Raw genomic sequence first — 13,301 nt, 5'->3', positions numbered from 1 at the left:
ACAAACATTTACTTTTATGAAAATATCAGCTTTCCCTTCAATTCTACATTTATAAATCAGACAAACATGGAAAGAAATATGTAATATTAGTATGCCAATTGCCAGAGAAAAAACATGGGAAAAACCCTGTGCAATATTAACTAGGATTATCAGTTTGAACCCCTAGTTTGCATACTCTGTAACCATAGTTCAAAAAAACAAAATAAAATTAAAAAACCAAATCTGTAGAGTAGGTGATGAATAGTTACTTTGCTGACTCATTCCAGATGTATATACAAATTCCAATGAAGGCAGTGCCCATGATTGAAGACAGTTGTGATGGAGGTGAGGGGAACGGCCTAAAAACCTATTTAGAGGCATCTCTTCGATCAACCTGCTGCAACCTGTTGCTACAGGACAACCAGGGGATCAGGTCCAGTCAGCATGGGTTGACGAAAGGCAGGCCCTGCTTGACCAACCTGATCCCCTTCTGTGACAAGGCGACCCGCTTAGTGGGTGAGGGAAAGGCTGTGGATGTTGTCTCTACCTGGACTTTAGTAAAGCCTTTGACACTGTTTCCCACAGCATTCTCCTGGAGAAGCTGGCTGCTCATGGCTTGGACAAGCGTGCTCTTCACTGGGTAAAAAACTGGCTGGATTGCTGGGCCCAGAGAGTGGTGGTGAATGGAGTTAAATCCAGTTGGTGGCCGGCGACAAGTGGTGTTCCCCAGGGCTCAGTACTGGGGCCGGTCCTGTTTAATATCTTTATCAACGATCTGGATGAGGGGATCAAGTGCATCCTCAGCAAGTTTGCAGATGACACCAAGTTGGCTGGGAGTGTTGACCTGCTGGAGGGTAGGAAGGCTCTACAGAGGGATCTGGACAGGCTGGATCGATGGGCCGAGCCCAATTGTATGAGGTTCAACAAAGCCAAGTGCCAGGTCCTGCACTTGGGTCACAACAACCCCAGGCAACACTACAGGCTTGGGGAGCAGTGGCTGGAGAGCTGCCTGGCGGAAAAGGACCTGGGGGTGTTGGTCAATAGCTGCCTGAATACAAGCCAGCAGTGTGCCCAGGTGGCCAAGAAGGCCAGTGGCATCCTGGCTTGCATCAGAAATAGCGTGGCCAGCAGCACCAGGGAGGTGATAGTGCCCCTGTACTTGGCACTGGTGAGGCCACATCTCGAATCCTGCATTCAGTTTTGGGCCCCTCACTACAAGATGGACATTGAGGTGCTGGAGCATGTCCAGAGAAGGACAACAAGGCTGGTGGGGGGTCTAGAGAACAATTCTTACATTGAGCGGCCGAGGGAACTGAGGTTGTTTAGCCTGGAGAAAGGGAGGCTGAGGGGAGACCCTATTGCTCTCTACAACTACCTGAAAGGAGGTTGTAGTGAGGTGGGGATCGGTCTCTTCTTCCAAGTAACAAGTGATAGGACAAGAGGAAATGGTCTCAAGTTGCACCAGGGGAGGTTTAGGTTGGATATTAGGAAAAATTTCTTCACTGAAAGGGTAGTGAGGCACTGGAACAGGCTGCCCAGGGAAGTGGTTGAGTCCCCATCCCTGGAGGTATTTAAAAGACGGGCAGATGCGGTGCTTAAAGACATGGTTTAGTGGTGGACTTGGCAGTGCTAGGTTAACGATTGGACTCGATGATCTTAAAGGTCTTTTCCAACCTAAATGATTTTATGATTCTATAAATTACTGCCTGCTGTCAATCAATGACTGCAAGTACCACACCATATGGGTTAACAGACTTAGTTCTGAAATCTTCCAGCAGATGTCCTCACAAGGCAGCCGTGCCAGGGAGGTTAGAGATGTCACCATTTAAAAAAGACTCAGATGGGAAGGACGACTTAAAATAAGGGTGATATAAATATCTAGACAGACAATTTCAAAGTATTTAATTTAGTCTCAAGTGCCAAACTTAAAAACATAAACATCATGTTAAAAAACAAGGCTGTGATCTTAAAAACTAAAAAAAAAAAATCAAAACCAAAACTCCTAAAAAAATTTACATCTGTTTTAAGTAGCACATCTGTTTCAATTTTGTTAGGTAATTCTTATACCTCAGTTATAAACAAAACAAGTGGTTAAAAAAATGATGGTGAAATGCATGAGCACAAGTTTCACATGGAAAACAGCATAAAGACTAATCCTCTCCTTCTCCCTTCTGTTGCATGTTAAAACTTAAAGAGCTGGCGTGCAGCTTTCTGCACTACTCTCTAGTGGCAATGACATACAAATGTTGTCACAAAGTTGGTATTCTTGGAAGCATAAAGCCTCTTGGGTATTTCAGGGAGACATAAAAAGAACAATTTCCTTAAGATAGCGATCCTCATTATTACTGCTACAAGTGGGAAGTTTTGATACCACATTAAAAATATTTGACTTGTCCATCTATGTAGTGGATAATGCATCCACAGTTAACTACCCACAGACACCTATGAGAAAATGATTCAGTCAAGTACTGGTCTACAAACCCAATGTGGGGATTCTTTACCCAGGCCTATGAGACCAGTATCTCCAGCCCTCAACCTGTTACCTGCTTTAATGCAGATGTTCATGGCTTCGTACATGAGAAACCATATCAGGGAAAGATGAAATCAAGATGATGAGCATCACTGAGTCTTCTTCAAGAGCGGACATAGAAATAAGTGCCAATACTTGGGGCCTATTGGGAGACCAGCCAACCGGGACATGTCAGTCACTACAGTTTGGCTGGTGGGAAGAACTCAAAACTGTCCCAGCTTCAGGAAAATGCTGGGAGGGTGGCTCCAATAGCTAGGACAGACTTGTCTGCCAGAGGTTCTTTGGTGGACCTGTTACGGCACTTACAGACCGAAAGTGTTGCTATGTTCTACATGCTGAATTAGGTCAAAGCCAGTATCATCAATTATAGAAACAGATTGCTTATGGAATCTTAGAGGAGTAGGGTATTTGTCAGTATCTTGTCTCAAGCTTCAGTAGCACGGGTGACTGATTTTCTGCAGGCTGATTGTCTTCAATTTCAACAATGAAAGTAAAAAAAGATTTTTAGCTTGGTGCCAGTGAATGATCATGGTGAAAAATACAGAACTGTTAACACTTCTTAACTGGTGAACGCTTTCATGCCATAGAAGCATCAGATAAAGCACACTCAGCACTTAGTTTGTCCTGGGGAAAAAAAGAATCCAGGTTCCACATCCTGAAAGGCATGGTAAATACAATATTAAAGCTATTAAACTTCCTCAGCTTAACTAAGGTTCTCTTCAGCTATCACAAAAAATAATTATAAAAATCTCTTTAACCTTTTCATTGTGCTTTACTTAAACAAACAAACAAAAAAGCACAGAAGAATTCTATGAAAACAGGATTTCAGTTGAAATTATTAAGGACAAATACAAATGGAGAATGATACCTGGGGCAGCTAAGTCTATTGTTAACCATTTAATATTACTTTACTAAGCTGTCTATCTTTGCCTTGAATCTTAAGCCCCTCACCCTTTAGCCATACGATAAGGTACACAGAATTACAGTCCAAGCAGAGCTAACTCTACTGTTTCCAAATAAAGACTTCTTATGGGAACAAATACACATCTCAAACAAAACCACAAAAGATGCTGAAGCAATCCTAATTGTAACCAGCTCTTCCTCCATAGCTCTGGTTTCATTATGTAAACATATTCCAGTCAAATCTTTACAAACTATGTCAACAAATCATGATTTACCCCTCTTTCCCCAGGAAAACTGTGCAAGGATAACTGTACACATGTCCAAGAAATAGAGGATGTCATTTTATTGGAGGTCCACAGGTAATTGTATCACATTAGGGAGTGGAAGAATCTTGTGGTATGGCACAACACAATACCTCACTCTAAACACTTAAACAGAAGGTTAAATGATATGCAACATGATCAAATCAGTAACTCTCCATCTTCTAGGCACCACTGATTAATTTAAAATAAACTTTAATAAATTGAAAAAATAATATAGTCCATTAGTTTGTTGCACTGTCTTTAAATGAAACAGCACTTTGAAAGTCACAAATAAAAAAGCAGCACTTTCTCTTAATACCAACACCACTGTAACACATACTGTAGCGTGGCATGCAAATCCATATCTGCAGTCATTTTTTTTTTTCTGTATTAACAAATGGAATGGTAATTTTCTATCTCAAATATTAGTAGCATAACATGTAAGTGCAGATCATTCTGGCCACAAGTGTGGTAAGCCTTAACAAGTGTGTATTACAAGAGCATAGAACACAGAGCATGACACTTACATCCAAGAATCTCTCTCTTTTGTACTGTACATGGTGTTTGTTACAGGCTGAATTCCAACTTGCTGTACCCAAGCTTCAGGAAACAAGATTATTGACCGTTTCTGGTTTTGCTTAAAAATAAAATGCAGTCACCATCAAAGCCCAACCATTAACAACCTGGTCAAAAAAATGGTATAGCTCCATTGAAAAAATAACTTGTCTTTTTAGTAGACTCCATTGCGCATTAAATTTCCATTATAGGCATGTTACGAAGTCTTACAGTGGTACTGCAGTGTCGTTCCTCTTAAGTAGAGATTTGTATAGACACCAAGAAATGGTGCAATGTTCAAAAAAACTGTTCAAACTGAGCTAAGCTTCACGAGACCGCGTACTGAGTCTTCATGCAATGAATCCTGGCTGGCTAGACTCAGGACGTGCATTGTATGGCTGTGTGTAATAGGACTTCCACTTGGTAGCATCCCAGGGGGTGACGGAGCTTCCTCAGGAGTGAGAAACTGATGACCTTCATGTTCCTCTTTTAATGGTATCATGTCTGTCAAACCTGTATCTGATGTCAGATTTGGCATAGAAGATGGTGGTGTCGGTTGCCCTAGAGTTAGAGTTGCACAAGGCCCACTGATAGTAGTCTTTCCTGGTAAAGGTAGCTCTTCACTAGTTATGCTTGGCTCACTCTGTAGTAGGGGGGTGGCAGCAGCCTGCAAAACGAATTTAGTGCTCTGAATGCACTGATCTTGGTCACACTGTAGAATGGAAGGGTGTCAAAATCATATAAGGCAAACGAAACAGACAAAAAAAAGGGAGAATATGGATAAAAAGGTATGGAAAAGAATGGGATGTGAAGAGAAAAAAGAAAGCCATTAGTATCATTCCACAGTTAGCCACCCAAAAATCCCATTGCATGCTGCCCAGGAAAACAAAAAAAAAGCATGCATAACTGAGCCAGTGCTTTGGATTACCATCAAAGTAAATTATGATAAACATTTACAGTGTTCACTTAAGGATTTTGGTAACCTCTAAAATAGTATTTTGTGAGTACTGTAGTTCAAATTCTTTGCTTATTCTTGTTTGAAGCCATTTGGAAAGCCTAGCTGCACAGTCCATGTGTAACTAACTGCATCGGGCACCTCAAAACCTCCCCAATTCCAGGTGAGGTGAATCACTTCCACACTACTCATTTTACCCTAGAGCAGCTAGCAGTTCACAGAGAGGCCCAAAGGCATAATCCAAGCATCTTTCCAAGTTCAAAACCACTAGGCAAGTGTCTTTTTTTAATTGGTCTTCACATGTCAGAATTAACGTGCTACAGAAGTTTTCCAGAAGAATTCCTTTGATGCAGGTGGTTTTATAAAGATATAGCTGGCAATACGACCTCTATGAGCAAAAATTTCCCCCCCTCCCAATTTTATACATTATATATACACTCTAGAGAATATACTACGCTATACTCAGTACTCTATAGGATGTGTAGAAATTAGGCAGCACTGCAGATGCATTAATTTGATAACAACTTCCATGATTTTTAGGCTGTGGCTTGATTGATTTAATCTTGACAATGTGAAGAATCAAGGTACAAAACACAAATGTTCTGGCAAGCACTTTCGCAACAGCAAGCCAAATTCAGCATTATGTATAAATCCAATTAAGCACAGTGAGTATTACCAGGAACGCTTTTGGCTCTACATCATTCTTAAGAACTGTTTATACAAAATTATCATTCATTCCTTGAGATGACGACAGGTAGGTGTTTCAATAATGTCCAGCAAGCTAAGTGGGTAGTAGACCTATTGCCAAATTAAGTTTCTTTAACACAAACTGGCATGATTTTTGAGAGCTTCCGAGGACAATATTTATTTAATTCATAGCCTGATCAGTTATAACATCTGCAGATTTTCAAAATCCTGTTAGATTCATTTGCCATACTGCTGTTCTGCTGTGCAAGAGAAACACTACAGTCAATGAATAGAACTATAACTCCAATGCAGCAAAGAAAATTTGGAAGCAAGCAAGCAGAATAAAAAAATATATCCAGAGGTAAGACATGCCTATTCACTGTTGTTATTTCAAGGATTCTGTTAAAGCAATATGTTCTGCTTTATGACTGACTTCTTCGATCTATATCAAATTACTGAAAGACATTACGAATCCAACATCTGTTCAAGATATTCCCAATCATAACTATTGCTACTCACATTACAGCAATTCCCTAAAATGCCCATTTGAGTTTAATAAGCCACTGTAATATATTCTATGCAAACTCACAGAAAGACTTTTGCTTCCTTTACTGCATGATGAAAACCATCACTATGAATGCTTCCTCCGATATTTTCAGGTCCTCCAATTCCACCACTGAATAGCTTAATGATGGATGCACACACGTTACATTCACAGTGTGCAAGCAGATTACTTGGTCACAGTAAATATGTAGTATTTTAAATATGTCTAAGTGGTTTAGGACTCCCAGACCAGCTACTTTTTGACAGGTCAAAGTCTGATCCTTACTCAGTTATGTTTTTTCCAACACTTATGCTTTCAGAAAGATAAATGCACTGACTTCCTATTACATCAGTTCAGTTCATACACATTGCAGGCAATTTTTTCTGCCACAAGATGATGAACAATTGAAGTGGTCCCCTATCATTTCAGAGGGATTACTCACTGGCTTAAAGCCAAAACCTTGCATAAGTATCTTACTAAGAAGAAAACTGTCAGCATCTTTTAAAGTCAAGCTTTCAATTAGTAATTCAGTGTGAATAACTCATTCTTGATTAATATACTGTTATTCACGCCTGCTTATTTCAGTTAAACTATAGCCTTTCAACCAACCTTACTATGCAGACTTTAAAGATCTGTTAACTGAATTTTCAAACTTCAAAAAGACTAATAAAATCCATCTTCTCCGAAAAGCAGTAGCCAAAGAGCATGTTAAATAACAAAGGAATGGCTATAACCACTGGGGTACATTGAAAACAAATAATGTTAGCAGCTGACTTACTGCTTTAGTGAAGCTTCAGCACTGATCTTCAAAAGGAAATCATTAATGTGTTCCAGGCAATACAAATACACAGTTTTAAATTAGCTGAAGGTAATTTACTTGAACTCATTTTATAGTCTGAATTAATTTTCTTCTTACCCAACTCTAGTGCATTTCAACTGAATCAATATCCAAAAGATAAAGTAGCCTCATAAAGCTACATTAAACAGAGTGTTATAAAACTTTTTCAGGTGCTGTATATCTCTTCTTCCTTTTCCATACACTTGTCACTTCCCTAAAGCCTCTCCTCTTATTCAGGTACATTTCAGGTTTTCTTTTTTTTGTTCTATTTAACAGTGATTAACATGAAATTTCTTAGGAAAATACAGGCTGTAAACAGCTTTCGAAAATGACTAGAGCGGGGTTTATACTAGAAAAGGTAGATGTGTTCAGTGAAGCTCTCAAAACCATCTGATAAAAACAACATATACTATACAGGTAGACTGTTCTTGAGTCCCAACAGCCAACACTAAACTAAACAAGGAAAACAGATTTGTTTATAGGGCTGGCATGGTGGTTTTTCCTTGATTTCATATTTCACTCTTAACTAAATGAAATTTAGGGCCAAAAGAATTAATAGCTATTAATCACATTAATTATTCAATGCCAGCATTTCAAATAGAATAAAAAAGCCTATGATTGTAAGAAAAAGGAAGCCAAGCACTGAAATCTAAATAGGTAAAAATCTACTGTAGAAATTATTCCAGCAGTACCTTCTTGCGTCAGATCTACTGATTTTATTTTCCATTTACAATTTCCGCTGTTTCAAAGGAACAGCAGATTCTGAAGGTAAGACAAGTTTAATAAGTTCTACCAGTACAGAAGTTCAATTATATATGTGCATAGAAATTTTAGCCATCTCTGTATTTATTTTCACGTCAAAAGGCACAAATTAAAGCAAATTAGACAAAACCTAAAATTCTGCATTTATTTCACAAATAATAAATACAAACAACTATGGAAACAATATTTTTGATTTTTTTTTCTGAAGAAAATCTGATTTTTTCTAAGATACACAAAACATACATGTTAACATAGTTGTACATAGCAATATATTTTTCACATTTCTAATGCCAAAGCCAGAGATTATTTACTTTGAATTTAAAATCAACTTTGTTAAAAATTTTCTAAACACTGGTAACATTAAAGAATTGTTACAGTTCTCAGAAGATGGAGAAAAGAAGGTTGAATTATCCTAGCATCTCTGAATAAAGTACAAACAACAGAAAGTTTTGGGGAGACTGACAGCACTGAACGACAGTGCTATGAAGTAACAGAAAGGTTGCTGAAATGCCATACCAGATGGATACAATAGATGGGTAAAGAGTGGAAGGATGGACCTGTATAATTGTTCCCAACAGCTGTAGGATTTCACACTCAAAATAATGGTATTGCAGATACTGTGCAACAACTGAGGCACAAAAGTCAATGGCTCCACTAGCAAGTAGTACAGTGCACCAGGGGATCTATGAAGAGAAACGCTTCTGAAGCCAAAGGGGAAACTATACCTGTTCCAAGGATTTTACTTCAGACTAGCTACTCTTTGTTCTTATGGACTGAATGTCCATGAATGGTTAGAGCATGTTGGGTGCATTCCGGGAGCACATCTTCTGAAAGAAATCTAGTTCACGTGCTCTGATACTGCTCTCCGATGTGAACAAAAATGCAGTAAATATGCACAATCAAGATAATTGCTTCTAAAACATACCTCAATCCAAAGCGTAACACTGAAGTTGATTTACTGCATGTGCCCTTTAACCCATTTTAACTGTGAAGTAAAATGCTTTAATGAAAATTCTCTATCAACCTTGACTGTAGTAATGTTGACTTGGTAAGAGCCCTAAGTTTCATTTTGGGCAATGATAAATTATATTTGTGAAGTACGACAGCAAATATACAAGGAAACACACCTGTAAAACTCCCAGCAAAGTGGGGCTCCTATCCTTGCTGATCCTTGTACTGTCACGGTAGAAATACTTACTCCTAATAATGAGAACATGAAAAGCAAAGTAGAAAGTATGCTAGGATGGTCAGAGTTAGAGTTCCCTGGATCAGCTGGATTCCTGTTTCCAGATCAGTGCTAGAAATACTGATGTGAACATTTGGGAGAGGACTTTACTGCACGTCTCACTGGTAACGAATGTTGCGCATGCACTATTGTGATTCCTATAATTTTCAGTGGTACGTATAAGTAAGAAAACAAGCACTCTAACTAAAGAATTTGCATCCAGAAAAAGAGAGAGAGAAGTGGAAATAAGGGAATTTGGCACACAAGTAACCACCTAAGCACTGAACAAGAGATGCCTAGAATGCAGGAGTACAAGCGAATTTCTTAAAAACAAAGAAATAAACCTGTCCTGACACAGAGGCAGATAGAAGTAAAATCTATCACTTTATAAGGCATTAGAGAACTCCTACAGACATCATAGTACAAATAAAGCAAACTAATTCCCCTAAAAAAGTTCACGGAATGAGATGGATTCTGTGTTCCTTCATAATGGATTACTAAAGAATAAAATACCCTGTATCAAAACCCAAGAATCAACTCAGGCTTTTAAGAGAAAGCTAAATACTACAGAAGTACAGATCCAGGTAATGGTGAAATAAGAACTTTTTTTCAGAGTAGAAAGAAAAGAAACCTTAAAATGAAAGAGAAAGAAAGAATAAAATACAGAGAAAATTATGATTTCATAATGGGCGTGATACTGTGTTTCATGCAAAAAAAATTCTTAAGAAGAGAGATACTTGGGCAATCAAACTAATGAAGCGCTTGTAAAAATAATCAGCAATAAAATGCAATAGGGAATACTTTGGAAATATCAGATCTACAGACCATTAGCTCCAAGTGACCATGCTTGTCACTTGGATAAGGATATTGAGAAGCTGGCTAATGCATTTACCAGACTAATTTCAAATTATGTTGAAAAAGAGATTAAAAACACTGGGAACGTACCAGGAAAGTATAATTATATGCTTCCAGGCTTCAAAAAAGTAAATAAAACTTCAGCATTTAGTAAAATAAGGGAGATACTAAGGAGAGAACAGGAGAAAAAGCTCTTTTATGGAAAAAAAAAAAAAATCACAGTATGGGTCTATGAAGCACTGATTATAGCAACAACCCTGACTTTCTGAGATTGTGAAAAACTGAGTCACTAGAATGAGTAGGGTAGCTACTATATGAAATATTCAAAGTCTCACAGGCAAAATTACCACAGAAGCTGTTAAATACAAAAATAGTGCCCCACAAATGGTATCCCGAATGAGAAAGAATGTATTGCACTGAAAGCAAGTGTCTGGCAAGTTTAAACTTAGCCTGATATTTATTTTGAGGTTAAATGCAAAAATTATGCCATGCTAAAAGATGTATTAAAATAAATGAAAGCAGAATATAATACTAAGCAACCTAGAGAGATCTAAAGAATGCCCAGATGCTAGTTGGGTGAGGCACAAGAAATCTATTTAGGAAGACACAAGTCACTGAATAAAATATTTGAGGGAAGGGAAGAGAAGGAAAGGAAAGAAGGAGAGGAAGGAATAAGAGAAGACAAGTGTGATAGAAGATGCTCATTAAAATCTTCCTTTAATATCAATGGGCAGGAGAGACATTTTAGCACCCTATATGGATTAAGTAGTATAACATCTAGACATTAAGATTCAATGTAGAGATAAGAAGATGTAATGTATTCTGGAATAAAATCCAGGGAGACATACCATAAAGGTGTACTGGAACACACTTCAGATTTCTAATAAATTATTTCCTGTACTCAAGAGTTCAACGTGTTGACATAGTGTAATTATCTCTGATGATGTATAAATGGCTAAACCTCTGCCATTTAAAAAGTATTTATGGACTAAGACTATGATCTACACACGTTCTTAAGTCAAGGAATTTCACTCTGCCTGTCCTTATCTGAAACCATAATAATACAAGCTGCAGTACCAGACACATTCCCTTCAAACTAGTCAGTTCTTTGTGGCCCACCTGCCTCAGCTCCAGTAAAGTGTTTTTCATTTTATGTCTCTGCCTTTTTTTCCCAAGAGGCATGCAACCTTCCAGAAGGGAAGACTGAATCATGTTCCATCTTTTGCTTAACGTTTGTCAGTGAGGACACGAGGTAAAAAGGAAACCTCCCCCTCTACTGTTCTGCTTCCACTGGAGTCTTGGGCTTGAGCTAGTCTACTATTTAAATTATCAATCAACAAAGGAAATTTTGATGTTTGCATCTGAACTTCTAGCAAGAGGGATTCTAGAGGATCTTGCTGAGATACCTCCTCTAAAAAAACCCAACCAAACAAACCCCAAAAAACCCACCAGGATGCCGCATGCCTTGTTATGCTTCTGCCATGTAGTGTACTCTACTGCCTTTCACTCAAGAAGCTTCAGCAGACCTTTTCAGGGGAGAACAACTGAATGGCTGGTGTTCCCAGTGCTCCTGTTGCCAAACTTCTTCAGAGGAATCTAAGATTCTGTACTGGGAAGAAAGCTGAGAGAAACAGATACTGTTTCCAGAGCCTGGAAAAGTACTAGGGGTCACTTAGTGGGAAAAGGGTTTAAATAGAATGATGAAGTTTTACTTGATTATTTCTGTCGAAAGTTAAATCAGAACAGGAAGTGTGGTATGGAATGGCTGAAAACAACTAAGCTAGCAGTAGAGTGAATTATTTTTGGTAGAAAAAAAAGAAAGTCTGTTATGTGGATGAGACTGAGATCTTAACTGTGAAACAGGGAAATCAGTTTTGCTGTTTGCTGCGTTATGAGATAGGAGAGGTGGAAACCTTAAAGTAGGTACAGAATCTACCGAGAAGAGCAAAAACATTGACCTTAGAATACAGAAAAAGGGAAACGTGAAACAAGAAGAAATCAGAGGCAAAGTTATGTCCCTGTGTATTGTTGCCAGCAGGAAATGAATTTATAATTTCTTATTGCTTCAAGCAACTCAGGAAAGAATGCAAGATTTTAAATAGGGAAAAGAAAATAGTTCTAGAGAGACTGGGAAACTAAGCAGGTCTTTAACAACAAAACTCAAGGGAGAAATCTAATGCTGATAGCCAGCTGACACTAGAAGCCAACTGGTCTTGGATACAGACCAGGAATAATACCCTGAGAAAAATGGCATCACAGTCTTAAAGATATTCCTCTGTACCAAACATGACCTATTACATTTTCCAAGCTTTTTCTGAGAGCTCATTTTCAGAAATAAAAGCCGCACATTTCCAAGTGACTCTGATAACTGTTAAAGAACCCAAGCCTTTCCCAGCTTGACTAGTGCAATGTTCTAGGAGAAGTTCAAATCCTTGAAGAATTTGTGTTTTTACAGATATTACACTCTAAAATCATAAGAGCTACCTATTTGACTTAAAGTAATGCCATAACAGATTTCTCCATTTCTAGAGACAAATTTAGTCAATTTTCTATCAAACTGGCACAAGATTTTCTCATTAATAACTAGTAATAATGATAGTGTCTTCCTACAATGCAAGTATAATTCTTATAATGTTAAGATAATGTAATGCCAGGGACTTATTGTGGTTTAATGATCCTCACAAATAAGAAGTCTTGACAGAGTCAGAAAGTTTGGGTAATCCCTGAAAGACCTCAGGCTATTTCTGAGGTTTGCTTTCTCTTTTTTTTTCTTTTTTTTTTTTTTTTTAAACCACCTTTTCTCTTTTCTCAGAGTTACATTTGTTTTTGAGGAAAATTTGCATGGAGCATTACCTTGTCCTGCAAAACTACACCTCGCAGAAGATTCAGAGTTAATACTGTATCTTTAATACATTTTCTCATTAAGGAGACTAACAAATCTTCTATTTGATCCTCAAAATAATAAATAAAAACAGCTTAGGAACTACAGTAAAATTTTTATACCAGTTTATCAGTGACACTAAAACTAATCTGTCTGGGAATAGCGAGTCTTTTCTTCTTTTGTTCAAAAGAAAGGCTGAATTATGTCAGAAGGCCTTGTGGCCTCCTCTTTTTTGGCAGAGGGAGGGTGTCCATAACCATGGCTTCTTTGACAAAGTCTTAGAAC

At 38.1% G+C, this 13,301-nt stretch overlaps 1 protein-coding gene across 5 annotated transcripts in view; it reads right to left on the bottom strand.

The window, feature by feature from the left end:
• Nucleotides 1-3,731: 3,731 nt before the first annotated feature.
• Nucleotides 3,732-13,301, bottom strand: part of ZDHHC14 (zDHHC palmitoyltransferase 14) — a 113,505-nt gene continuing 103,935 nt past the window's right edge. For 3 of the 5 annotated variants that reach the window (XM_009460693.2, XM_087775196.1, XM_087775193.1), the window contains one exon: nt 3,732-4,981. In XM_009460693.2, the coding sequence (XP_009458968.1) occupies nt 4,580-4,981 (402 nt within the window). In that variant the 3' untranslated portion in view covers nt 3,732-4,579. The remainder of the gene's footprint in view (nt 4,982-13,301) is intronic. The other 2 variants (XM_087775194.1, XM_087775195.1) reach the window with 1 other exon arrangement.

This window comes from Nipponia nippon, unplaced genomic scaffold (assembly GCF_047370975.1).
Source record: "Nipponia nippon isolate SJK-2023a ecotype South Korea unplaced genomic scaffold, ASM4737097v1 scaffold_4, whole genome shotgun sequence".
NCBI lineage: Eukaryota > Metazoa > Chordata > Aves > Pelecaniformes > Threskiornithidae > Nipponia > Nipponia nippon.
The sequence above is the reverse complement of the archived record's forward strand: the minus strand, read 5'-3'. Positions and strand labels throughout refer to the sequence as shown.